This window comes from Struthio camelus, chromosome 7 (genome assembly GCF_040807025.1).
Source record: "Struthio camelus isolate bStrCam1 chromosome 7, bStrCam1.hap1, whole genome shotgun sequence".
Classification (NCBI taxonomy): Eukaryota; Metazoa; Chordata; class Aves; order Struthioniformes; family Struthionidae; genus Struthio; species Struthio camelus.
In genome coordinates, this window is record NC_090948.1 from 39,408,589 (window position 1) to 39,436,420 (window position 27,832).

At 45.0% G+C, this 27,832-nt stretch overlaps 1 protein-coding gene across 1 annotated transcript; it reads left to right on the top strand.

The window, feature by feature from the left end:
* The first annotated feature begins 1,293 nt into the window (after window positions 1-1,293).
* Window positions 1,294-27,337, top strand: PSAP (prosaposin). The gene is made up of 14 exons (XM_068951205.1): window positions 1,294-1,688; window positions 13,124-13,257; window positions 14,414-14,488; window positions 15,177-15,302; window positions 15,472-15,666; window positions 16,598-16,741; window positions 17,254-17,310; window positions 20,003-20,116; window positions 21,110-21,205; window positions 21,427-21,610; window positions 21,760-21,911; window positions 23,494-23,574; window positions 24,170-24,277; window positions 24,891-27,337. The coding sequence occupies exons 1-14, from the start codon at window positions 1,469-1,471 to the stop codon at window positions 24,924-24,926; spliced, it is 1,722 nt and encodes a 573-aa protein (XP_068807306.1). The 5' UTR covers window positions 1,294-1,468; the 3' UTR covers window positions 24,927-27,337.
* The last annotated feature ends 495 nt before the right edge of the window (window positions 27,338-27,832 follow it).

Sequence of the window (27,832 nt, forward strand, 5' to 3'; positions counted from 1 at the left end):
TGCTTTCTGTAGTGACTTTCTGCTTACTTGATTCAGTACAGGTGCACCTGACTTTAGTTTGGGAATTACCTAAGAGTCTTTGCTCGTTAGGGTTGCAGCAATGGAATAGCAGAGTCATTGGGAAGCTGTGAATGAAGTTGTGCTGGCTGGCAGAGGGCAAAGGCCCTGTGAAGGCACTGAGCTCTCTCGCTATGTCTTGCAAAGAAGAGTAGGATAACCAACAGCCTCCTGCAGTGGCTTCTTACTTGGCTGTTGGTTTAGAAAGATCTTTATAACACGAGCAGAAATGTGTTTTATCCTGTTCGGATATAGACTGGGAAAATGAAAGAGAACAGATCCACTTCCTCCGCTTGCCTTCATGGCTCCTAACCTTTAAACTGCAAGTGAACCTTAAATGTTATCAACAAGCCTGATCCTTGAAAAAGGGACGTGTCCGTAGAGACCTAACCCACTAATACTGCTTACGCCCTTAGACGAGGGGCAACACCCTGAAGGTCAGCACACGTACTTGTACCAACTGTGCCTTTAACAGAAGAAGATGTAGCTGTGACTGGTTACTAAGGTAAGAGTGGGACTAGCACAGAGTCCGTTTCTCTGGTTCACATCCGTGTGAGCCAGAGAAGGAGCGGCCCTTGTGTCTTCCAGAATCTGGGGGGTGACCCTTCTGAATTGCGATGGCCTCACGAAGTAAAAGGAGACCGCTGCAGCTCTGGTGGAGCTGTGTAACGCTGCGCAACGCTCCCGCTCTCCACATCTTCAAAAAGAAAGGAAGTAAAACAAAAAAAGTCCACCAAACTGGGAAGCATAAGCCTCGCAGATGTTGAGCACTCCGGACGCGAAGCGTCGAGTCTTTGTGCGTTGAAAGTGAGACCGCGGGGAGCGGCCAAGCCAACTCTCAAGGCCGTGAGAAGCACGGCACTCCTCAGGAGCTGCCGCCAGGCAGCAGAGCGCCCCACGTACGGGTCTGACAACGTAAGTGAGCTGGGCCAGCAGCTCTGCCAGGTACCAGCGCTGCCCCTCAGCTGAGCTCATTTTGTTTGCCCATCTGGTACAAGACTATCGCGTTTCTTTTCTGGGCTGGCTTGTTGTTCCAGCTGGCTGAATGAGTGCTGGGACGGGTCAGATAAGCGCAAGGGAGGTGGCAGCAGGAGTTGCCAAGTCAAGTTGGCCCTTAATTGTCCTTGTAGCTGGCCTTTCCTTGGGCCTCCTCCCCGGAGTCGGCGGGGGCGCTCAGCGGGGCGCAGGAGGCCGCCAGGCACCGTGAGGGAAGCGGCGGCCCCCGCCTCCCCACACAGGTGGACAGAGGGCAGCGACCGTTACGGCGCGAGGCTGCAACGGCGCGAACCGAAACCGCCTCAGGCCGCCGCGCGCCGCCCGGCCCGGCTGCGCATGCGCGCCCCTCCCCCCTCCCGCACCAGCCCCGCGGCGCCGCTGAATCAGTGTCAGGAGACGCGGAGGCCGACGGAGCATGCGCGGAGCCGAGAGCGGCGGGGCGGGGCAGCGCACGCCCCTGCCCGTGCGCATGCGCCAGCAGGGAGGGGGGAGCGGGGGGACGGAGACGGGCATGCGCAGTGGCGCCCCGCGCCGGGTTTATAGAGGGGGCGATCAGCTGACGCGCCGCATTGCAGACGGGGCGCGGGAGAGGATGGCGCGGTGGCTCTTCTGTCTCCTCGGGCTCCTGGCGGCCGGTAAGCGACCAGGCCCCCGGTTTATTCCCCCCCCTTCCCGCCGGGGGTGCTCCGTACTGCTTCTTCCCCCTCTCGGCACCCGTAGCCTCGCCCCGCGCGCGCCCCCCCCGGGACGGGGGGGGGGGTCCTGGCGGCGTTGCCTAGCAACCGCGGCCCGGTGGGGCGGGGAGCGGTGCGCGGCGGCCCTCGGGGTGGGCCCCACCGGGCCGCGGGGTGCCGGGGCGGCCCTGCGGGGGCAGGCCGCCGGGGCGAGGCCGGGGGAAGGGCGCAGCCGTCGCCCGAGGTGGCTTCCCTCGCCTGGTAGCGCCCGGTGTCCGCCCGGCGGGTTCCCGAGCGGCAGCGCCGGGCCGCGCCGTGCTGTGTCACTCCTGGCCCGGCTGCCGAGAGCCCTCGGGAAGGAGGCCGGGATAAGGCGGCGGGGGGGGGGGACTGCCGGGGGAGCGCCCTTCCAGCCCTGCGGCCGCAGCGCCGCCGCTCCGGCCGTGGCCGTGATGCAGCTGACTTTCACGCTTAACGGTTCTGCCGGGGCAGCGTGTGCAGTAGCAGCAGGCGCCGCAGCCTGTCGCGCCAGAGCCCGCTGTGCTGCGGCCCAGAAGCGGTGAGGTCGGCGGAAAGAACGAGTGAGGCGCTGAGGGCTTCTGCAGGGTGCCTGTGTGCTTGTAATAGGGCTGGAAGAGCTGGCTTCGGGGAGGGTCGCCCAAGAACAACAGTGAAATGCATGAAGCAGGGAGAAGTGCATAGGAGAAACCTGCCTTTTCCACTAATTGTAGGAAAAATGACTCATTAAGGATGGCACTATGTCACCAAGAACAAGCGTGTTTTTTAAAAACATGTATCTCCGCTTTGTAAATGAATATGACCTCTTTTAGACCGAAGTAAGAACAATTGGTAGAAATCAATGATATTGGTAGAAATTCTTCAAGTGGCTGCTCTAGAGCCTCTAGCCAACCTTTCCTGCTTCAGGGATAGAAAGGTGTTAAGCTACTTTCAGATGGCAGGAGGTAGCCTTCTGTGTGCTTGCAGCAGTCTTGTTTCCTGAGTCTCCTGCACCAAATGGATAATTATTCTGTTGCTGAGGTGAAAATGATTGGGGCAGGGGAGGGTGATTGGTACTCCTGTTGTCAGTTTTATGACTAGAAGTTGGAAAAGATGGTGCTTGTATTATATTATGCTCTGTAGTAACTAGACAGAGCTACAGAAGCAGTTCATGGACTAGGAGGGTATTTTCCTGAAGTTCATGGTATAAAGTAAATCTGCAGAAGCACCCCTATCAAAGGTCTAATAGCAGGTGATATGCTGATTTACCTGACTTCCTGAGAATTTTTCTTTGAGACTCTTAAGCGCACAGCTTGTTTGCTGGAGAGTTTGACGCTCCCATGTTTCATGCAAGTCAACCAGAGAAGAACCAGACTAGCTGTTTAAAAGCCATAGGAACAACCAGTTGGCAGACAACAGTAAGTGATGCCTAGATGGTGCACAGCTTAATACTTTAGTATTAAGGAAGTACCATTTTAATATACTTATAAATTGATAATTCAATGAAGACTCTCGGCCTGGAAGCAAGAAAGCAAATGTCCTCTTTCACTCTGCTTATTTGCTCTAACAGTATGTTTTCTGTTCTTTGTCCACACTAAATTAAGTGCCATCAGTTATTTTTCATTGGGACTCTCTGACTCACTGAAGAAAGTGGGAATGTCTTGTGCTTTAAAGTGAAAAGGATTTGTCTTGAAGTGTTCCAGGTTTCACAGTGGTATGTTTAAGGAAATTGTAATGAGAAACCAGTTTGGCAATGAGAGTTAACTTGGTCTATTAGTTAAATGCATTAGCATTTAGCTTAGCAGGAGACTTGTTAGGCCTGTCTCTCTGTAGGAACTCACTGTTTTAACACAAACCCCTGTCTTATTTTTAACCTAAATTGTTATGACTGCATTTGACCCATGGCAGGGTCATGCAGATTTTTGGTTAAGTTTTGCTGTGACACCTGAAATACCAATTTCCTCTACTGAGTTAGCTGCATCAAGACATAGCAACTCTTGTTGCAGCTTAATGGAGTTACTTGGCTAGCTAGGGTTGACCTACTTAAAGTGCTCTTGCACACCTTCCCTTTAAAGGAGACACTGGAATTATAAAGCAGGGCATAAAGTTCTTGCTGGCTGATAGGCTCTTTGATTATCGCTGCTTTCTGACACCAGGAAAAAGAAGGCTGGGTGCCTAGTCATAAGAGAAGTCAGTTACTGAGCTGGCAATATTTTCCTTATCTTCTCCTGGTAAAATAAGGTAATGTGAGTGGAGGAGTAGAAATCTTGAAGATGGTCCCTTTTGTTTCTCCTAAAATAGACTGAATTTTCCTTCTTCCCACAATTTCTGTCTAATGTATAATTTCTCTAGTAAATGTAGGCAAGAACATCCAGCAAAAAGGTAGAGAAGTTGAAGGCCGAGTTAGCCTGTCTGATGAAGTTTCTGGAGGAGGGAAGTGTAAAAGGCGGATGAATGATTTTTGGGCAAGGTTCAGAAGTTTACAGGCTTGTTCTGGTTAGGAATGCAGTTTCTAGTAACGCTGTGCTTGTGCAGCCATTTACTGTAGATGAAGCTGAGCAGATGGGCAGTGGTTGATGTCTTAAATTGTACCCTTATTCCTTAAAGGAATAACATGAGGTGCTGTGGGTATGAGGTGTCCTACAACAGCCACAAGGAAAGGATGCTTTGAAAAGTATGCTGTTAATAAAATGGTGTGACTTATGTGCAAATTTGTTCTTGGGTAATCTTGTTGTTGTTTGCAAAAGAGATATAGATAGAAAGAATTGTTTTCAGTTTCACCTAGAGTAACCATGAATATGTGGAACAGTTTGTTCAGTTAAGTGAAGTGTGTAATATCTTCTGCAGGACTACTTAAATCTATGTAGTCTTTTTGCAATTTCAGTTTGTGCTATGGACAATTCCAAAAAGAAACGGTTGTGGAGAGTCTTGGGAATATCTAAGAAAGGAGAAGCCATAGATGGTGAAACAAAAGAGTGAGTAGAAGCTTGTCAACAAAAATTAAACAGTAGCCATCAGGTGATTAATGCTAGTAGGGATTCTGCAGGAGGTTGGAGTCTGCTTCTAAAGCAGGGGATTTTAACAGAACATATTGAAAGTTTTTTTTTTTAAACTTTGTATCAATGGGGAAATGCAACCTGCTGCTGGCTGCCAGTAAGTTTTGACTTTGTCTTATGGTTGGTCTGATTCTTCAAAGCAGGTTTTGGGACAATGCCTTAGAACCGCATGACAAAAGCAAGAATTCCTGGATTATTTTTCTCCTTAATGTAACAGTTTGTGCATAGTTGATTTCTTGCCATTAAGGTTTAAGACCCCTTATTGCAAGCTAAAGGGGTACTTCTGTAGTCCTTAAAGTGTGTGTGATGTGCATGCGTATTAAGATGCTTCTTGTCTTCTTGAAGTGGAGACTGAAGTTTGCACTTCTTGCTCTGCCTTTTTGTTAAACACTGTTCGACTTCTGAAGTCTGTAGGAAGATTTTTGTTTGAGATGCTGAGTAAGTCTTGCAATAAGGTTTCAAAGTTTACTCTTTCTAAATGTAACAGTTTAAAATCCTTTGACTGTGCTTGCATAGGGGTGCAAGCTATTAGTATTCACAGATTAGGCACTTGCACGTCCCTCTCCTGCTGCCAGCTGTATCCCTGGGTAGGTTATTCGTTCACCTCTTGCACCATAGTTTGCCATTTCCAGGGTCTCCCATAGCTAAGTGCTATCCTCATGGAAGCTAGTCTTTAAAGTGTTCCTTTTAATCCCTCTGGCATACTTCTGTTTCTGCTCAGCTGCAGGGGTTTAATGTCCTTCCTTTCCCTAAAGGAGCTTCCTGTCAAGGTATCTTCTGTGTCTGGTGTTTTTCATTCTGTGCTGAAGTGCTGCTCTGGTGATGTGAAAAGTAGTGTTGCTCTTGAGACTTCTTTTGTTGCTTCCTGGAGCTATCTCGAGCTGCCCTTCTGTTTTCTGGAGTCTTTGGGCTTCACATGCTCTTTGCATGGACTGTAGTGTAACCTGCTGTCAATGATTGGGAACTTTGTCTTCTCCTGTAGATGTGGCTCCCTGAATATAATGAGCAGACTTTCCAATTCTTTGGTGTGAATATACCTGGTGTAAAGGGGATGTTGACTACTGAGTTTCTACAGACACTGGCATGAAATCCCTCCTTTTCCTAAAGTGGGGGGAACTCCCAAAGGAGAAGGGAAGGAAAGGAAGCATGATCAGAGCGCTTAGGCATGTTTCTGCAGGCGAAAATACTTCTCAACTTCTGTGCACATCTTGACATGCTCTGTGGGACTGCTGTCTCCTGATGACTACCAGATGCCCTTGCAGAAATGTCCAAATATCTCTTCCAGACTGCCACAGAAGAATCTCGGGCAGAAGTCCCTGCTTACCTGGCAGCCTCATAGCAACCTCTGGTCAGTGGAGAAGCTATTGTTCTCTTACATCCTTTATGGGAACGGTGACGACTTAGGCTACTAGCCAGTGCACTAAGGGATGGCTGGTTAATATACAGGCAAAATTTGACTTTATATTGTTTCAGATTTTAATTCTAAACTGAACCTGTCGTAGCTCTTTCATTGAAAGTAGTTTGTTCTGTGACCTAATAAAATAGTTAGTGATCCCTGCTAACTAGAGCAGTGTTTGAAGCCATTGGAACATTGGTGCTTGTTTTTTGGTAGCTCCAGTAATCCTACAGCAGTCAGCAAAGCATTGCCTTTTAAACTTTGGAAAACTGCATTCTTGCAATGCTGGCTTCTCTTGTGCAAGTGTTAGGGAGTAAAATATTTCCCCCTGCAAGTGATTGGGATAATGAAGTGCTGATCTTGCTGCTCTGTGCTATCAGTAATTTTGTTGCTTATATGCACACAGAACTGCCCCTTGTACCATGCTTCTCCTCTGGTGAGGGAAGCAAGGAAGTGTCTGGTGTATGAACAGTGTTTTAGGACAGAGGTAATGTACCAAAATGGAAGTGCGCTTCCCTGCTTTGAGGAAAAGCCTGAGTTGATTTCAAAGCTAATTACTGATGAATTGCAGTAGTTACAAGTATGTCAAGCCCGATTATTTTATCAGTGGGCATTGGACAGGACCTTGTTATTGGCAATCTAGATGTCAGTTAAAAAAACATCTAGCCAGGTTTCGTCTGTTCTTCCCCCCCAGCTGCCTGTGGTCTCACAAATACCATGGTCATCTTACTGTCCTGTTAATTCAAATGCCTAATAGAACTTAGGGTGTTAATTGTAGCTATATCACACGCTAATTAAGTGACGTGGTAAAATGTCATCTAAATTCACCGTCTGCCCAGAGAGGCTGTGGAGTACCAAGCTCTTCAGACAACTTAAGGCTGAGTTCACTCCTTGACTACTTGTACCTTTGTAAGATTTGGTGAAGAGAAGTAGATGCTACTTGACTCTTTTTTTTAATGTGAACAAACTTTGCATTTGCAGCTCCTGAAAGAAATGGGAAAAGTCGGTAACTGACTGTCTCCGGAAAGGAGTAGACTGATAGTGATGTGGTCTATGGGTGTTTCTGGGAGATAATGTTTTTTAATGTTGCCAAGTGGAGATAAACCTGGGAAAAGTGCCTTTCTCCTGGTGAGTGTTAACATAATACTAGGAGCAACTCAATTCTGTCACGAAGACTTAAGAGTTGATAGCATCCTCAGGTCATCTTCCAGGTTTACCTTCAGCTCACTGAAACAAATAGCAGCTCAGTTTCTTTTCTTTTCTTGCCAGCTACAGATTAATCTGTCCATAGGAATACTGTTCTGAGTTTTCTAGTGATCTAGTCTGGAGGAAAACTGAGACCTCAAGCTGCATTTCTTTGTGTTCTGAATGATGGTTTCTGTGTCTCTTAGGTGAATCCAGCCTGGCGCCTTTAGAATCCCTGTTCGTAGAAGCTTATATAAGGTGTTAACTTTTTAAGCACGGTCACAGAAGTCTCATTAGTAGATTCATTAGCTTTGGAGAGGATTGCTTGGGGTGTTTGAAACAGATGGAGCCTTGCTGTTTCTGTTCAGTTTAGCTTTTTAGAGTGTGGCAGCATAGTTGCGGGGGGGGGGGGGGAGGAACAAATAGTTGTCTACTGATGGGGTGAGGGTAGTTAATTGTAGCTGATGCTAATGGTACTTGACTAACCCTCCTGGTTCTCGGGTAGCGTTTTCATTCCTGATATCTCGTGCCCAGGAAGGAGGTGATAGTTGGCACTTCCTGTTTTATGGAAGTGTCTGGGAGTAACTTGCTTTAGCGAGTGAGCTAGTAGTGTAAATACTATAGAGCTGTTGTGTGAATGAGCTGCAGGGGTTCTTTTAGCTTCTCAACCTTTACACTGGCTTTTGTGTGAATTCCTTGGGAGGGCCCCATAGGATATGCAGGAGCTGTTGCTTGTCGGGGCTGTTTTTGCTTGTGTTCTAGCAGGTTTAGGTTGCTGACCTGGGCCTCCAAGCAAAGGCTTCTCTTCCTATTCTACTGTTATCAAAATACTCCAGAAGCTGGAAGATTTTGTTGTCAGGCTTCAGGCTGTGTTTCTGAAGCAGTGCTTGACAGACAAGAGTAGTTGTCTCCCAGAACAGACATACCCACTGTGTCCTCTCTGATGGTTATGACTCATTTTGGTTTCAAGAAACAAAGTGTATGCCAGGATCCTAGGGTAGCTGTGGATCATGAGCTTGGCTAGGGAGCCGGAAAGGTGAGGAAGTTGAAGAACTGGAAGCCTTTTGATTGGGTACTTGGATGGTATTTCCATGTCTGGTTCTCCTTTCTCCTCCGTTTTCTTTCACTCCTTAATATATTAGGAAAGGCTTGGTGGAGTGGAGAATGCTTCTTTTCAACTAAGAAACTAGGTCTCTGAAGCAGGTCAAGGAGGGGGAAAATCCAAAGGAGTGCTGAAACACCCTGGCCTTAAGATAAACTTGTTTGGTGCTCTAAAAATAGCTGCTTCTGAGAACTTCAGGAGAGGGGGGCAGGTTTGGGTGGACATGACATGTGACTGGAGAGCTAATCTACAGAGAAAGGGGAAATCTGTTTAAAAGACTTGAGGTCTTGCATGACCTCAAGTAGGTGAAGAACAACATATGAAATAAAGGGATGCCAGAGACAACTGAGACAGTAATCCCATTGGGTTTATCCAGCAAGTGTTAAGAGTTGTATGAGGTAACTGACAGTGCTTTGTTTTCTCTTAGCTTGTTGCTGTGCTGGGGATGTGAAATACCATGCTGAGGCTTCACCCTCCTTGCAGGAGAGAGTGTTTTGAGGGAACAGGCAAGATAATTCAAGATTCCGAATTACAAACTGTTCTTCCTTCTGTGAACCCCCCCAGTCTTAACAGTTCATTGGCAACTTTCCTTCTGTTGTGAAATGAGTTAAAACATGAAAGAAAAATACTGTCTCCAAAATGAAATGGAAGAACAAGCTGAAGTAAAAGTAGTGAGGATTGAAGGTTGTTTGCTGAATCTGCAAAACCTGAATTAATGCAAAGTTGTTTTGCCTTTGTTTCTGCCTCTGGACCTTCCCTTGGAAGGGGAAGCTGGATAATGTTGTAGTGAAGATGCATCCTTTTATTTTAGAAGTTGAGTTACTGTTTAATATTTTCAGTGTATTATAGAGCAATGCAAACTTAAACTAAAAGTCCTCGGAGGATGGGAGGGGGGAAGCCATGCTTAGTACATGTAAACTTTGTTCTTAGCTGTGTTCTCAAATGTGCCAGTGGCATGTGCCCCTAAAGAATGAATTTACTGAGTTACCATTTGACCAGAAGGATCTATATTGATGGAAGTATCAAATGTAGTTGTTCTTCTCGGAAGGAAAAATTGCCCAGAGTCCTTTAAAGCTGAAAGGATACTTCTGTTCATCAAGATCCTGTTCTCTGTGGATGAGGTACTCTTCTTTGCATAAGTCAGGTTTCTTGAACCTGTTGGCGTCTTTGACAGAAAAGCCATGGAGGTATACCAGCGCTTCCTTTTGCTCTACTGTTGTATTCAGGAGTGAGGATTTGAATTAATACGTGTAGGGTGGTGTTTGGGGTGTTTTTGTGCATCTGAAACCTGGCTTTCACTGGCTTACAAATGATGTGTTTGAAGCATCTCATGCTTCGTGGTTCCTGTTGGTTTCTGGTTCTGAGTATCTTGTGGCCATACTCAGCTGTTGGGGATTGCAGATGGTGCTAGTGGCATTATCTTCACACCTGAAACTGGTTGTGTGGCCTGCAGCAGTGCTTTGAGCAGAACCTGCACAGAATGTGGCTCTATATGTCAATTCTAGTATCTGAGAACTGGCTCTTTCCTTCCAAACTGGTGAGGCTTCTGATGCAGGGAAAACAAGGCAATGGGAGGCATAAATTAATGTACTGACAAAAATGAATCCTTCTAATATTAAGCCTAATTTCTCTTTCTGTGTCTGGAACAGAATCATCTGCAACCTGCACTCTTCACCTCAGAAGGTCTCAGGCTGCTGCATCACTCTTATCTTCTGCTTCAGTGTTGCAATAACCTTAAACTCTGCTGTCCTGCCCATATTGCTTGCTGTGTCCTGGCAAATTGGAGTGGTAGTGATTGCCCTGTTGCAGCACCTGTGTTTGATACAGAAGCCAAGCAGTGTGGAGTTTTAAAGATGTGCAGCAAAGAAAGCTGATAAACGCACACTTAAAGCATGGTGTTTCTTCTGTCCTGTGTTTGTAATGACCAGCTCAGAAGTGATGTGGGAGAAGGAACAGGACTAACTGTTAGACACTGTGCAGAAGCTGGAATGGAACTTAATTATCTGTCACTAGCTAAAATTTATCTTAAAAGCCAAACAAGAACGGAAAGCTACTGAAGAGTTGGATCAAACCCATGTAAGTTGCTCTGAACTCCTTGATTTGATTTTGTTTTAATGGCCTGCTGTATCAAGCAGTTAACCTGTTGATCCAACTTTTCAGGAGTCTTGTTTTATAGTAAGTTTCAAACTGGAGAGGATGGGTAAATTTCCTTTTGATTTCTAGAACTAAAACCATGGGTTACTGGCTGTACCTTTTCAACGGGGGAATTATGGGTTTCTAACTAGTTAGGGTGAGCCAGACTTTGACTCTGCCTTAAGGAGCTTCTTACCATTGTTCCAATACCAGCATCTGCATAGGAGAAAACTTTTCTTCACTTGGGAGTGTATGCTTATTGTTGTCTTGCCAGAGATGACAGCTATCTGGCTGACCAGTAGATTTAAGTCTGACTTTGAAATTTCGCTTTTCAGTTCTTGCTGCTTCTGGGGAAAATACTCTAAGTTAGAGTAGGCCATCTATAAATATTTTGCTGACCATGCACTCAAACACTTTGAGGTTTGACTCGTATGGTCTTAAAAGCAGTCCTAGTGTGATGCCTTGCTGAAGAATAATACTTGATCTAGTTTTTCTCTGGGAGAGAGGGCGGGTGGCAAACTTGCTTTTGTGCAGAATAAGTTTGCAAAGCATGCTTTCTTAAAAGGAGTGGGTCATTTATTGACCTTCAGTGTTAACAGGCCTTAAAACTCAACAGCTGAAAAGACTATGGAATCTACATCTATTAAGCTGTGTTTATCTGTCTCTCTCTCTCTGCCTAGTAGATGCACTGTTAATTTAGCCATTAAATTGATACTCTAATCACTTAGAACCAAGATGGGGGGATTAGGGAAGTGATTATTCCTCTGTCATAAGCTGTTTGATTCCCATGAGGTTTCTAGTGGGGTTAATTCTTGCTTCTGAGGTAAGGTAACGTAGTTTGACAGCCTTGAGATGTGTCAACAGCATTGATATCATCAAATAATGGTTCCTAAATGGCAGCTAAACAACTGGCAAAATTTGAGCAGGCAAAAGCCTTAACTTTGACAGCAGTGCTTCATAGACCGCAGCAGACTTCGTTTGAGCCTCTCTGCTGTAGGATTTGTGAGGTGTGTCTCTGCTTACTGGATGGTAGGTTGTTTTTTCATAGGTCAGGGCAACCTTAGGAGACTGCTGAAGAAACTCTGCTTACTCACTGACAAAATGACTTTAAAAATTGGAGAAAGCTGGGTTTCTTTTCCAGGGGCGTTTGTGAACTAGCACCAAAAAACCCTGGCTTTGACTTGTTCTATCACTAATAGTGCAGATCTTTCAAGCTTTCTTGGGAAGGCTGTCCATGAGTAGTGTTTTGTTTTTCACTTCTAAGCTTCATTAGGTGCAAGGCGACTTGGTGTGGGAGGTAATCGAGGTGTCTTGCATGTTAAATTCTCCTGGAGCCAGCCTCTCTGGAGGATATGGCTGACTTAATCTTGCAACTCTTGTGGAGTAGTAAGTAAACCTTCCTATTGTGTTGGAGCAGAGGTGCCAGAAGACAGAGGTTGAAAGCTGGAGGGTTTATAAAAGGAGACTAAGGCTTGGCCATTGAGAAGAATGCACAGAGGTTTTGTGAATTTTGACAGCTTTTTAAGGTAATGCCAGCCTTGTGCCTTCTCAGCCTTTTGAAGGAAAAGGGGATATAAGGCAATAAAACGTTCTAGAGGTAGGCATCTGTGTTCATAAGTGGCTTTCAAAGGAAAGTGATCCTTCTGGTGTACTTGAATAACCTGTCTTTAAGAGGTCTTGCATGAATGAATAGCATGCTCAAATAACACTAGGTAATTTGGTATTAAGGATCTAACAGCAGGAGACTGCTGCTGACAAAAACAAGAGCTTGCTCTCTGCTTATGTCCCAGTCTCTCTGTACGCAGCTGAAGAATTAACCAAGAGGAAACAGTCTAAATATATTTAAACTGCTTTAAAAAGTATTTGGTAAAATCTCTCACTTAGCTTTCTGCCCCTCTTTTGCTGTGACTTTCTTGAGACTGTTTACAAACTGCTTCAATCTAGATGTGGTGCTTATGCACTTCATGCAATGTGTTGGGGCTTGTAATCAAATTAGTTTCCTCACACATCACCTGAGAGCAAAAAAGGATGGATCAGCTAGAAGAGGGCATGCAGATGACTCTGCCAAGCTAGGTGTGACTGCTGGTTCAGAGGTGGAGTGACTGCAAGGACAGTAGGGCAAGACCAGGGGTGTTGCATCTTCAGGAAATCGGCACTCTGAAGCATGGACTTCTGCAGGGAGCAGCTTCTCTGTTTCAAGACATCTGGTAGCATGAGTTCTCTGTGCTAAGCCTACTGTTTTGCAAGAGGTAGGTGGTGCGGGTATGCACTGCTGAGGTGGTGAGACTCAGGCACTTCTGTAGGAAAGTTCAGCTGTTTCATTTTTCTGGAGTTCTGTGGTTATGTCCTCTATGTTTAGGACTTGTGCTAACATTTCGGGGTAGAAATTGCTGGATTGAAATGTGCTTTATGTCAGTAAACCTCAGTGGCATAACAGAAAGGCAATGGTTGTGCCATGTTGCATTACTCTGTTTGGAATGGGAATCATTCCAATGTGTGGTTGAAGGAATTTTTTTTCCTTTGGCAGCTGTGGCAAGCCCCCTTTTGTGGCAGAAGGACTGCGTGAAGGGTCCTGAGGTGTGGTGTCAGAGTCTTCGGACAGCATCACAATGTGGAGCTGTGAAACACTGTCAGCAGACTGTTTGGAGCAAGCCTACTGCAGTAAGTATCAACTACTGAAGCATCTGTAGTTTGGGTAGCTGGTTTCCATATGCTAATGAAGATTTCCAAGGCTCTGATCAGGCTATGTCTGAATGCACCTTGGTTACTGTGCCTTAATTTAGGTGCTAAAGCTTGCTTTCCACTTTCTTTACCTTGCACAGCTTGTCTGCTGACTGCTCCTATGACCTGTTTTGTGATCGCTGAGCAGTATGTGGAATGGAGCTAGTGGCTTTCAGAGTCAATCCTCTGAAAGACTCCTAATTCATAGAACCTTCTTTAGTCTTAAACTGAGCCACACCACACTAGTAGATTTACTACAATAAAGATATGTTTTTTAAAGTATCTTTAGTCTTTTCCATGAGTTAGTGTTCCACAAGATACAGCATATGCTAAGTCATGAATAATAAATGAGAGCATAAACATAGCATTTAACAGTGCTTTCAAATCACGCTTGTACTAAATGTGAGTGCTGCTTTACTGGAGGTAGCTGTCGCTTGCTGTATGGCTTCACAACTTCTAGGGAGAATGTTTTAATGGATGCAATCAACTTTGCTGCGTCTCTGTCTAGAGAGAAGGAACTAATGTTAGATTGGCAGAGCGCAGTTAAAATGCCTGAAATTGTTATCCAAGTTCACAACATACTGGAAGCGTAGGAACTTTTCAATTTCTGGTGCTTTTAGAGGGGAAGCTGTGTCCAGTCCTCTCTTAGACTGCAAGTTTGAAATCTGTACTCTGCTGCAAGTTCCACTTTGCAGCAAAACACTTGAATCTGATTCATAGGCTTTTTTCTTAATTATGTCCCAGAATTTTGGAAACCTGGGCACTTCAAAGAGCAAGGTGAAGCTTCAGGAGAAGCTCCTCAGGACAATATACTTCAGGTTGCACGTGACAAGCTGTTAAACTTTGCTGCAGGTGTGGGTTTAGGTGAAAGAAGCAAGTGGTAGCATGCCTGGTTTCTCATTTTGTGTTGATTTACCGAAGAAATTGGAGGTGGGCATGTCTGAAGTAGCCTCCTCCCTTCCCTCCTGCAACTTCAGCCAATATTTCTTCTTTCGCTTTATTTCTTAGTGATCCTCATTCTGTGCTTTCTTATTTGGATGCTACATTCAGATGCACTTAATCCTGTCTGAGAGTAACCTTCTACTTCTCTCCCTAGAACAGTATCCCCTGTGACTTGTGTAAAGAACTTGTAACAGTGGCTGGCAAGGTTTTGAAGGACAATGGCACAGAGGTAAGCGGAGTCCCCTTTTCTGTGCTCGAAGGCGGTAGTTGGCTTTCTTGTCATAAGATCTCAAGCAGAGGGGGTAGAAGAGTAGTCTCCATCATGTTTACCTAATGTAAACAGTGAGTGTTGAAAGGAGCTGAAATGCATAGGCTGTGTTTAAAAGCTTTATCCTATTCTAGTCTAGATTAGTGAATTCTAGAGCTTTCCATCTGTAACACATCTGTGATTAGATGTTAATTGGATTGTTCTTGTGCCAGGGGGCCATCCTTCTTAGGAGGCAGGATGCTTCAGTCTCTAGAAGGGGATGATTACATAATATTAAGTGGATTCTATTTTTGTTGCATGACTTCTCCCCTTGTTCTGTTGTGAACCCAGAGCGCTTGGTGTACACAAATCAGTGTTTGTCCCAGGCGTCCGTAATTTCACTTCCTCCTCTTGCATTTAAGTAGTATATGCAAGTAGGACTTTGTTCAGGCCTTGCCAGAAGTTTCTTGCTTTCACTTTGGCAATGTCTCGCTGAAGGTCCAGGACTAGAGGAAATAGACCTAGGATGTGAAACCTCGTTCTGGTTTTGTTTGCTGACTGTCTTGACCTACCTGAGCCCAGGGGGGCTTTTTGGGCTTTGTCATGCCTTTTGAGAATAGAAAGAGCTCTTTTGAGGTATATATTATCTATGACCTGCTGTCTCTTACAGGAAGAGATCCGTTCTTACTTGGAGAAGACATGTGAGTTTCTTCCTGACCAAGGCCTTGTCTCTGAGTGCAAAGAAATTGTGGATTCCTACCTACCAGTTATCATGGATATGATCAAAGAAGAGCTGGTAAGTAGATAACTGCAACGCTTGTAAGTTGTTGGAAGCTGTGCCCAGTTAACCAGTTTAAATTTGAAGACTACTTGCTTCCTGTCGATGTGTTTTAAGCCTTATCTCTACTCTAAACTTCATATAAAAATGCCATCTATTTAGAGCTTTATGCATCTCCTATTTTTAGGATAAACCTGAAGTAGTATGCAGTGCCCTTTCATTGTGCCAGTCCCTTCAGAAGCACCTTGCAGCAATGAAACTTCAGAAGCAGCTCCAGTCCAATAAGATACCAGAGCTGGACTTCTCTGAACTGGCTTCTCCGTTCATGGCTAACGTGCCTCTTCTCCTTTACCCTCAGGACAAACCCAAGCAAGAGTCTAAGGTGAGGGTGCAGTGGTGTTAGTGCATGAGGAAGTGGATGTTTCCATTGCGGAGCTTTAGTGCTCCTTTGCGTAACAGCTTATTAACGGTTTTTGGTAAGGGATTGTCTTACTGGGCTCAGATTAAGCCAATGTGTTTCACTTTGACTGTCCCACAGTGAATTTTGTGCTGCTGTATATAGACTGCTACCTTTTTCCTAGCCTGTGTGTTTAAAGATAAATAAGACAATAGCTGCAGTTGCTATAAACTGTAGACGTAACCTTGAGTTAACTGGTTTATTAAGATGAGCCTTGTGCTGGTAGGTTCCTATCCACAACTGTGGTAGTCAAGCAGGTCTTACTGGAAGCAGTCTCTTTCAAGAGTGACTTTAGCATCAGCCCTCAGAGGAGAGAGAATTCTTCTGCATCCTAATTAATCTCTTGGCTAGGTCCTTCAGAGGAAGCATTTGCCTCTGAATCCAGAGGTGACAAACTGGATGGGAAAAGAACTGAATAGCTGACAGAGGGGAGTAGATGAGACAGTGAACCTGTATGTATAGATTGAGTCTTGATAATGAGCTTGGGTCTGGATGTGAAATGGTTGAGCAGGTAGAGAATACTACCTGCCTTGAACAGATGGAAGCTTCCTCTTGTGGCCTCTTTTTTTAATTAAAAAAAGAAAAAAGAATTCTGAAGGTTTGGTATCTTAGTTATCTCTGGTTTTAGAGGTGAGTAGGTACCTCATCACCATCTAGTGGCTGGTGTGCATACCAGCATGTACCAGTAGCTTGTTTCTTTAAATATTAGCTCAGGCTTTTAAGCCTTCTCTATGTATTTATGAAAGTGTTTATTTAGCTAAAATAGATTTTTAAAACTTAGTAGGAACTGGTGCTTCCAAATGGACTGTGCAGAAATTTTTTCCCCCCAATTTGTTTCCTTTCATTCTTTCCCCAGGTGACTGGAGATGTATGCAAAGACTGCATTCAGCTAGTTACTGATCTTCAAGAAGCTGTGAGGACAAACTCATCTTTTGTGAAGTCTTTAGTGGCTCATGCCAAGGATGAGTGTGACCGTTTGGGACCTGGAATGTCTGATATGGTAAGCTATCTTCTGTTACAGATCTATCCCTGTGTAGGAACAGAAAATAGCTTGTGCCTTAGTCCTCTCAGCGTAATTTCTATTTAATAAAGTAAAGGAGAATGTGTAATGTCTAGGATATGTTGCACAGTATAATGGCTCAATGCTATCTGGTCAAAAAAGTAACAGGGGGAGATGGGAAAGAATGAGTGTGGGGAAGAAGAAAGAAACTTGGTTGCCCCTAGCCCTTAAAGGCCTCTGTCATAAAAATGACCTGCCAAGATAATGTAATATCGGAGGGGGAGTGCACTGAGAGGGAGAGAGACTCATGAGATAAGCTGCTCACGTGTGCAATGCTTGAGTAACATGAAATGCCGTATTATGTTTGGGGCAAGCCCTGGAAGGCAACAGTGTAGTTATTTAGCAGGGCAGGCAAATTAACGCTTTGAAGAGTATAAGGAAAACTTTAACCATACAGCTGAAGTGGCTTGATATTTTACAGCGATGTTTTTCTTTTCCCCCCCTTCCTGCAGTGCAAGAATTATATCTCTGAATATTCTGACTTGGCCATTCAGATGATGATGCACATGGTAAGAACAGCAGAATGTTTGCTGTTGGTTCACTGTTCTGCTTTGGGTAGCTAACCTCTTTGGACATGAGCACCTATTTTCCCAGTAAAAGTCTGGGCGTGGTCTTGGTGTTTAATCAGATATATTTGGTCTCGGGATGTGTTCTTTAGCACTTTTCTTCTTTCACAACCACTTTAATAGTGCAAAAGACTCTCTAGTCCTTTAAGACACAGTAAAAGAATGTATGTTCTTCTATACTTTTTTCTCAGTCCTGTATGTAATTCACACTTATCCCCAAAATACTGTCTAAGCATGTTAGAGTTGGTCTTTGTCATAGTGAATTTGGCCCAAGTAAGTGTTAGAGATAACGTGGTAGTTTGGAAGTCGGCCTGAACCTCACGTCCCTGGGACTGCTAACTCAAGTCTGCTGCTTCCTGGCCTTTTGGTAGAAGCAGTGGCAAGCGAGTAGTACCAGTTTTGGTCTTGTGCAGCAATATAAGTGCATTTTGCCTCTGACTGCTTCCACAGTGCCTTTTTATCCAGAGATCTCAAAGCCCTTTATGAAAAGGGTCAGCTTTTTCCTTAAAGCATGCAGTTCTGAGTTTTCCCAAGTAATGTAGCAACTTATTGGTGAGCTTGCATGAGTGACTTGAACGCTTGCCTCAAACTGTACGTACAGGGCTTGAACTATTTTCTCTGATTTGCCTGAATTTGGCAAGTGGCCTTTGTCTTCAGTTCTTAAAGGCTACTTAAGGAAATCTATTCTTATGCAGTTGGGGAGGGAATGTGCATCTTCGTTCCAGCAAGAGTTAGTTTCTGATATTGAAGGTAGCAGTGGAATAAGACCATACCTTGCATCTGGCTGAGTGTCCTTGGAACTCTTGGGAGGCAGACAAAGCCAGGATGCTTTAGTGGCTTGAAATGAATCATGCTGGTAAGCACTGTGCTGTTAAATGTGATGAGCTGCTCTAGTGTTCCAAAGTTTAAGTTGTGGATCTTTGGGGTGGGGACCGCATCATATTCCGTCCTCATGGAAAGAATATATGCAGTTTGAATGCCTTTTTCTTAACTTATCTTTAATTTCTCCTGTCTTTCTGTCTCCACTCCCCTCTGTCAACAGAAGGATCAGGTAGGTGAACGACTTGCCTGTGGTGATCCCCTGCTTTTCTGTTAAAGGGCTTGTAGTTCACTTGCTATTAGTTGCGTACATGGTGTGATTGTACTCAGTTTTGACAGATACAAGGGATATTTATGCAGTTAAAATAGGGAGAGAACAAGAGACTTCCTTCAGTGGATCAGTCCTAATTCCAGCTCCCCACATCAGTTTGTGGGATACTAAGATTTAAGCTTGACTATGGCTTGGCCAGTGGAGCAGGAGAAACACTTAGTATCATATGCAAGAAAGGTGTGGAAAATGCCTGCCAGTGGCTCCTGTCAGCTTCTGGTTTTAAGTTTGGGGTCAAAGGGGCCTGAGTGAAGCTGTCCCTGGCTCTTCTGTTGGGTGAACTTTAAAACTAGGTTAGTGGTATAGATGTGCAGAGTATATGAATTAAAGAGGATGGAGGCCTTTAGACTCCTGCTTCCTAGAGCTATTCAGGCTTTAAATGTAAGCAGTCCTGGGGGACCTTGTGTCTGTCATTTCTCTGAGAGAACGTGTGTGTGTGGTGTTGCTGTAGCATTAATATCTGGAAATGCTTATTACAATGCATGAACCAAAGGGCTTGACTTAAAGATACTGCCTGGAGTAGTCTGAAGCAGCGCTGTATTGTAGAGATGCCGCTTTTGCCTGCGCATGAGGTTATGGCATGACAAACGCATAAGCCTCTGTTGTATGCAGCTTGATGCCCTGGTGGTAGGGTGGGGTGTGATCTTTTGTCTGTAGGACTGACAGTAACTCATAGTTTAAATGGCCTTTCTGGGGGGAGACTCAAGTTTTGTATTTGTCTGTACGGTCTTATTTTGTGCAGGTATGATGTGGCCTCTCACAGTAGTCTGCCTTTATTCCGAAAGCCCTTTCAAAGGCTTTGTTTTGCTGCTTTCCCTCTTCTCTGTGAGAACCCTCAAATACTACTATGCTCTAAACCCTTGTAGAGGGGGCCCCCTGTAGGGTTAGGTCTTAAGAGGGTTAACTTCTGTTTTTTTAATAGGCTGTGATCAGTAATTATGCAGGGATGTATGCTACTGATTGCATAAAAGTGACCTTATTGCATGCTTTAGAGAAGGTAGCCTGTGGATGAGAAATCTCTTCTAGGTGTTTCTTTTAGTTCTCGGGTGGACTCTGAAGTCAGGATAACTAGCCTCTTCTATATGATAACTTAAGGCTTTGGGGGGAGTAGCTTCCTGGATTCAGGTCTGATGTGGTGGTGGCGGCGGCCTGTCTGGTGTTGGTGGTTTTTAAGTCAACTCCTTTGTGAAGGGCTTTCATCCTGTGCTAGCTCACAGTGGATTTTTAATGGATGTGGCCTAACCTTTCCCTAAAGTTGCTTAATGAAACTGGAAGTTTCGTCTAGTAGCTGTTCTGCTGATAACCATTTAGGTATAACCATATCGAATGCTTCTACAATACTTGAAATGGAAGTAGTCTGGAAACATAGGTTGTGACTGGAGCCTTTTAAAGCTATTGTCTCTATTCTCTTTGCCCTCCCACAGGCCCCATAGAAAGGGCAGAGAGTCTTGTAGACTTTTTAACTGATCATACGTTTTTTTTTTCCAGCAACCAAAGGACATTTGTGCCATGGTTGGGTTCTGTCCTTCCTTGAAATCTGTCCCTCTTCAGACGCTAGTGCCGGCTCAAGTGGTTCATGAAGTAAAAATGGAAACTGTGGAGGTAAGGTGGCCTTTTTACTACTCTCAACGGCTTTGTGGTCCTTACTGCTTTGCTGTACTAAATTTGAGGAAGCAGAAAAATAGACTTGAGTGTGTAGAATAACCCAGATCTCCCCCCCCCCCCCCCACAAAATCTGGGTCTCTTCCTGAGGCTCCTTGGTGAGGTAGAAGGGCTGACTGATTTGTTAGAATAGCAGGGGTTATGCCAAACCAATGCTGTAAGGTGTTACTTCAGGAGTAAAATGGAACTCTTGCCTGCTATACTTCAGTGCTAGAACCTTTTAAATGGCACCTGAAACATCACAGGGCAAAGCTTGTTGAATTTCGGTTTTGCTCAGTATTTGGAGTGATCCTTCAAGCCCTTTGAAAAATGGGACAGCAACGCACGCATAGATGAGTGGCCAGAGTTGGAGCTCTGGAGCTCAGAGTATGGACAAAGCACCTTAGCTTCCCACGGCCTTTGGGTTGAGAAGTGTGCCAAGTTTTTCGAAAGAAAAGCCTTTTTTTGAGGACAGTTCTAACTTCTGCTTAACAGGCTCTGAATGGAACCTCCCTCGATTCTCTCTGTTTCTAGGCTTCCCTTGTGCAAGCAGGAGGAAACTCCCAATTCTAATTTAGTCTTCAACTAGTGTTAAAGAAAAAGCCCAAAAAAAGAGCACTTCAAAAAACACTTCATACTTCCCTTCGCTTTAGCCACTGAGGATGCTTGCTTCTCCTTGTCTACAGGATTCAGCTCCTCTCCTTAACGGGCCAGGAGACTGTAGTCTTAACTGTACAAAATACTGCTCATTAACAAAGGTATTTTCCTGAGACCTTTGAGGCTTTTGGCTTCTGATCTTTTTGAATTAGATCATAAACTGGCTAGTTGGGTAAGTGAGAGGTCATGCTGCATCAGAATGTGGATGCTGTTAGAAACTTAGTTGTTTGTGTCAGATGTGGTCAGGAGTGGAATTACTGTTTTGTATGAACACTGTCTTTATTCTCTAATATTTAGAAGACATCGGTTCAAGAGAAAACATTTTCTTTGTGTGAAATATGTGAGACCATGGTGAAGGAAGTGACTGGCCTGTTGGAGAGCAACAAGACAGAGGTGTGTAAGAGGTGCAAACAGTAACTCTTTCAGAGCTTTGGCTAGAATGGTGCTGTGTTATTGCTGCTTTGGAGGTGGAAGGAAGTTCGCCCCGCTTGTTTTCAGGCGAGCAAGACTTTTGCCCTCCTTGCGCAGGACAAATGAGTAAGCGAACGTACGTATGAATTGAGTTACTGGATTTCTGCTTCCTCATTTACTATGCCTCCTTCATTATGTTCCAGGAGGAGATTGTACATGAAATGGAAGTGATCTGTTACCTGTTCCCAGCAAGTGTCAAGGACCAGTGCAAGGACTTCATAGACGTCTATGGCCAGGCTGTGATTGACATGCTCTTGGAAGCAACAAATCCAGAAACTGTGTGCATTATGCTGAAGTGCTGTGCAACCAACAAGCCTCCTCAGCCAGGTTGGTAATGAGAAATCGGCACTGTTGCAAAATGGCCTAGTTTCCCTGTGATCCTTTTTCAAGGACCCATGCTTTAGTCTGTTTGGCTTGAGGTGGCCCCCTTTCTTTCGTTTGGGGAAACTACACTAGTGTTAACTTTTTCTTTTCAGTTTTAGTGAAACCTGCAGGTGGCTTCTGTGACGTGTGCAAGATGGTGGTAGCTTATGCAGACAAAGAGCTGGAGAAGAATGCCACCTCAGCTGAAATTGAGGCATTGCTGGACAAAGTCTGTCACTTCCTACCGGAATCTGTCAGTGACCAGGTAAAGTGCCTGTGCAGAGGGCAGGCTAACAAGCAGTATTATCTCTTGATCATCTGGAGCTGTGCCTGTTTGAGGTATATAGATCTGACAGTGGCGGTTATGCTTACCTCTGTGTTCTCTAGCGTTCCACCTGATGTTCTGTGTACATAATCATTCTCTAAAGTGTATTTACTTCTGCTATGAATGTTCAGAGGTTCATAACAGGGGTCTCTATTTGGCTGACGGCTTTGGTCTCTACCATATTGTCCTTTGCAGGATGAAAGGGCTCTGTGGCTGGAGACAAACTGGCTGCAGGTGAGCTGAGGCTCAGCTCTGTTCAGCAACCTCATCCTTCCTAGGATTTCTGTCCTTCCTAGTTAGGATCAAAGGGTAGAAACCTCATGTGTAGTAGAAGAGAAGGCAGGGGGTGGGCTTGACTGGGGGCCAGTCAAATGACCACACGGGCCTTGCAGTGTGGCAGCCTGCCTTCTGGTCAAAAATGGGCAGGCTACAAGATTAACAGATGACACATGTTGCAGAGTGTTAGAAAAGCTAGAGAGCACTTACCTCATGCTGGTTTGTATAAAAATAGTCAGCCTAATGCAGCTCAGAGTTGAAGGAGCCTCTCCTGCTAGAGGCTGGCAGGAGTTTGGGGTGCAGGGGGTTAGGTTTTCACATTCCCCGTTGTTTAGGGAGTGGCATTCCTTTGAATAGATGGAGACTGTCAAGGACTTGACTCAGCTGACTGAATTGTTGTACTAATTTGCAGGCAGTAATGGTTTGCCTGGAAATCCTCTGAGAACAGTGTGTGGGAACTGCTGAAGGGTTTCTTAGCCCTGAGTCTGTTCAGGGGATTAACAAAGTAATTGGAAGTATGTTGGCATAATTCCAGTGAGATGGCAAAAGACAGCACCTGCTAGGCTATAGCTGTCAAGACTTACCTGGAGGTCTTATCATGGGGCTGCTGAGTACCAGCAAGAGGCAACTGCTTAGTTTAGTAGGTGTACAATATGCGGGCTTATAAGTGGCTAGGAAACAGCTATTCCTGCTGACTCCTGTGAGGTGGTTTAATAGTTGTGGTTCATTTATTAATCAGTGCCATTAGTCTCTGCTGAGAATGCCACATCTTTCTGCACTGCAGAGCTGCTCTCGGCTAGAGGGCTGATGGTTACTGATGGGTGGAGTTCATGCTGCTGCTGCCTGTTCTGGAGCTAACAGTAATTACTTGTGCTAAAACTGCTGAAGAGGCATTGCCACTTTGCTGCCCTGTTTGGGATGTTTGCATCCAGCTTGAGTGTGCTTTTATTTAAGGTGGCAGTGGTCTCAGATCAGCCAAGACAAAGCTTGGCAAACTAAAATGCTGGCTCTTTTGTCCCTTCTGAGCGTAGCCTCAAACTCAGTTATGCCTGCAGGCAAACAGGCAGGTATCGGCTAACTAAGTGATCGAGTCAAGAACTCTGGCACTCTAACCATGATTTGCAGAGCTCAAGCCTCTGTTTAGAGTGTTTTCAGTACTAGTGCATAGGCCTGATAGCAGGAGGCTGTATCCTCCTCTCATCTCCAGCCTTTAACCAGAAATCTCTCAACCTGTGATTTGTTGCAGTGCGTTCAGTTTGTGGAACAATATGAACCGGTGGTTGTGCAACTCCTGGCACAGATGATGGATCCTACTTTTGTCTGCACTGTGAGTATCGCGCTTAGCTCCATTCAGTACGGGCTCAGATACAGTCTCGCCTCCTTTTCTGTATGCTATACAGTGCCTAGCATGCAGACTCTGCTGGAATAAAAATCAGCTGTCTGAGGGCTTGGAGTAAATTCATTTGTGGAAGGCCTCAGGCATAATGAATGGGCAGCTGTCTGCCTGCCAGCCTTGTGCAAGCAAGGATAGAAGAAAAGAGCTGTCAGTGCTTATCCCCTGTTAAGTTCGGCGTCGAGGTACAGTATGCCCTGAACCTGATGAGAAGCTGTTAAAATCCCATTGAGAAGGACCCCTTCTAGAAGCTGTCTGTTTCTTGAAACTTAATATGGAAAAGCAGTTGTAGCAAGCTAACTTTTCATCCCATCTGCTTACTGTTTCAAATCTGCTTGTCCAGTTGCAAGTGTGACTGCAGTGGGCAGCTGAGCATGCTGTCGCGGGTGCTCCTGGGGATACTGGTGTTGCCCTTGTGTTCCCATGCTCAGGAAGTAGCTGGTCAGGGGGAAGCTCAGATATAAGGTTGGAATTGAAGTCTCTTGGTGCAAATAGAAAGATACTGACTTTGCTGCTGCTGTTTTCACAGAAACTAGGAGTCTGTGCATCAGCTAAACAGCCTCTCCTAGGGGAAGATGCTTGTGTCTGGGGTCCAGGTTACTGGTGTAAGAACATGGAGACTGCTGCTCAGTGCAGTGTAAGTAAAGCACGATTCTCCCCTACGATTCCTTTGATACCACCTCACAGATGTTTATGGCTTCTGTAGCACACTCTTAAGCAGGTGAATTCTACTCTCAAAAAGCAAGTGAGTACTAGCTAGAGGTGACTAGCTGAGTTTGATTAGAGGCGCTTTCCTAGGCTTTAGCTTTCTTAGAGCAGACTGCTTCCTCTCCCTTTTATTTCTATTCCCTGCCCCTCTGCCAGCACTTCAGAATCCCCGGGGAGGTACAAAATGAGCTGTATACTTAGTCTTCTGTTCCAGCAGCTGACAGAACATGCCATGGCCTCTGATCAGGCTCTTCAAAAATGGGCTTTCAGGATTGCTGTTGGCTGCTGCTTTCTTTGCCAAGGTGCAGCCTTTAATGGCTACGGGTCATCAACGTTCTTCCCTGGAGCTTCTGGGAACAAAGAATTATTCATTATAGAACAAAAGATTCAAGAGAAGACTAAGGAGAACAACCCCCCTCCCAAACACAGACTTGCTCCCCAAAATCTTGGCTCAGAATAAGGTGTTGAGTGATATAGATAGGTGCACTCCTGTCTGCAACCAGGCTTCCCCCCCCTCATGTATCCTATTTCTCTTCTTTTAGGCCGTTGATCACTGCAAACGTCACGTGTGGAACTAGAAGAAGTATTTCCAGTTTTGAAAGCTTGCTGTGACGCCTGAAAATGTGGGCTGAGTTGGTGGAGAGAGGTGCATCTGAAATATCCCTCCTCTGCCTTGTTAACAATTTGACCTTCAAGTTCCTTTATTGTAACTTTTCTGTAGCAGTGCTGCTGTTGAAGGATCAGATCTTCATTGTTCACTTAAAGATATTTCTGATTGTACAGTTTAACTCATTATGCTCCTAAAAATAGTCAGTGTTGTAGATTTAATTGGTAGGCTGAAATGTTTTTAGGTGCTGAGAAGAATGGCAGCAAAGGTGAAATGAGACAAGGCTATTATCTTTTAATTAAAGAAAAGAACAAGACAGTGGCTAAATTTTCAAGTGTCTTTCTGTAGTCGGCATTTGGAAGATCACATGCTTTGCATTTTTAACATCTCTGGAATACTAACTTACTGTAACTGTAGGGGAACTCTGAGGGGTAATGTTGAGTCCTTGACTCCCTTTAGCTGGAATTTTCAAAGCTTTACAAATGTGGGAGGGGACTTTATGCGCCCAGCAACTTTCAAAGTAACTGGCACAGAAAAAAGTGCATTTGCATTTGAGTGACCACATTTAGGACCTGTGGTGGTATAGCTAAGGAAACCCTTGGTCAACATTTGAATCATGTCTTTTTTCTTTCCTTGGGCCACTTGGTCTAAATATGGGTGTTCCACTGTCGGGCCCTGTAGAGACTTTTGGGGCATGTTGACATAGTTAGGGAATGGCTCCCTTTTTTCTTTTAGTGGTTCAATTCTGCTTAGTCATGCAGCTAGCCTGGGAGAGGGAGGCTGAAAGGGCTAGTTGATAAAAGATGAAGGCAGGGTGGGGAAGGCACTAGGGTCTGTGCATATGTCAAAGTTCAGTACAGAAGGCAGCATGCATGGAAAATGGTTTTATTGTAAACTACACTCTTTCCTTGCTTTGTTGTTCTGTCATAGCATGTTTCAGTCCTAAAACTTTAGAGGAGCTATAAGGCTTGCTGGCAGGTTCCATTCCTGCCATGCATTTAAACTGTCGCTCCTCCTGAATAGTGTCAGTGGTTTTTTTTTTTCTCCTGGAGTTTTCAAGCAGCAATGGGAATGCATCTAAGTCACCATCAGCAGCCTCTGCTTGCTGAAGTACTGTAGTAAGTGCTTGTCAGCTCTGTTGGTGTGCCTGACGACCCTCCTTTATGCATGTGCGGTAGAAAGAATCCCACTAAAATGGCCCTAACTTCTATTATCTGTGCATCACAGATTCTCTATCTAAAGTTTTAACTCTTCCCCTACTAAACCTTCTACTGTACCAGCTTGGCTATTAGAGTAGTGGAAAGATGCCCGGGAACTTCTAGGCTTACAGAAGCCTAGAGAAATGATGTCTCAAATTGTTTGCAGTGCCTGAGCGTGTCTTCATGCCTGTGCGTTGCTGAGCGTAGAACAAGAAGCCTGGTTATGGAAGACTCTCATGGCAGGCTGTTACCCAGGGAACAAGTCAGGCCTTTGAGGTGTAGGAGGGCGTTAAGAGTCATGGTTCTGTGGCTTGCCATGGACTGTGTAGCTCTAACCAGTGGGAAGTGCTTAATTCTGAATGAGGTAACTCCCAAAATGCAGGCCCCAAAGTAGCTCTGAGAAGACCTTTGGAAAGGACAAAGTGGGCAGAGGTAGAGCTTTGGAAATTCCAGTCCTATTCGAAAAGGTGCCAGCAACTGCTTCTCTGTGTGGTGGCTTGGGTGAGGTGGGAGCTCTAGTAATAATGCTTTAGGAACAAGCAAACTAATTTTCATGGCGTTTAACTCGAAACCACTCATCTGCAGCTTTTTATTACTTGTACATACTAAATGCCTGGGCAGTGATGACAGATCTCAATACTGGTTTGTCTTTCCTGTTTGTATTTGTACAGAACTCAAGTGTGCATAGCTTTTAAAAAAAAAAAAGTCCCTGTAAAACCTGAAGCTTTCTGTCTTGGCAGGTTTGTGCAGTGGTTCCAGTGGTGTCTCCTAATCAGGATAGATAGGCTAGGTAGACAATGGGCTCTCTTCAGCATTGTTGCCCTGGAGGTGTACAGGTGGTGTTACACCACACCATGTAGTATGGTCTTCAGTCTTTTAAAGTGGGTGGCATTCTTTGACATGGATTTGTGGGGTTGGGGTGGAGTTGACCCTTGCTCTTGTAGGTGGGCAAAGTTTTAATTTTCTTGGTTTTTAGTATTGAACAGTTTGTGTTGGCAACCTCTAGGGCAAGGTGAATTGGGGAAGCCCTGTGCTGATGCAGGGAATCTCTTTAGTTTTCTCACTTCCCGTGGAATGTTGCACCTGACCTGCTTGAGTTGTGTGGGGGGATATGTGGTTGCTTTAAAGAATTTTTTTGCACAAAGGCTTCTTTAATGAACAATAAACTTCTGTAAACCAATAAGTCTGTGTTTTATTGCCTTGGCATGTGCTAGCTGCTGAAAGATTTTGTTAGCTTATCTCTGCCGCAGAGCCAGAAGAGGGCATGTTCCTCTATGGATGCCTTTTTGCAGTAAAGGCAGAGTGAGGCCGGGAATCTGCAGCCGAGTGGCGGGGTTCAGATTCCTGTTTAGCTGCTATTGCATTGCATCATGCCTGTCCAGTCAAGCCTTTTATATAGAGCAGAGCACAGCTGCAGGTCAAAGGCTTGCCAAGGATTGCCACCATGAGTCTCTTTCCTGGATGAATGCAATGCCTGTTGTGATGCCACACCTTGATGTGGCAACTGCTCTGCTCTGCACTGGATGGAGGGAGTTCTTGCTGGAGCTGTTTGATATCAGGCCTCAGTGCTGACTTGCATTTTCACATGGCTTTCCTGTGTCTTCTGCCCTTTTGATTTGCTCTGGTGGGATAGACTTTTAAATGCTCTTAAGCAAATACCAGTTAGGTCTAGAACATG

Excerpts from the sequence above, each read along its gene's own strand:
- PSAP (XM_068951205.1), top strand. The coding sequence starts at position 1,469 with ATGCGCGGAGCCGAGAGCGGCGGGGCGGGGCAGCGCACGCCCCTGCCC. Across the intron at positions 17,311-20,002 it reads TTCAGATGATGATGCACATG|CAACCAAAGGACATTTGTGC; the intron begins GTAAGAACAGCA and ends TTTTTTTTCCAG. Across the intron at positions 20,117-21,109 it reads TAAAAATGGAAACTGTGGAG|AAGACATCGGTTCAAGAGAA; the intron begins GTAAGGTGGCCT and ends TCTAATATTTAG.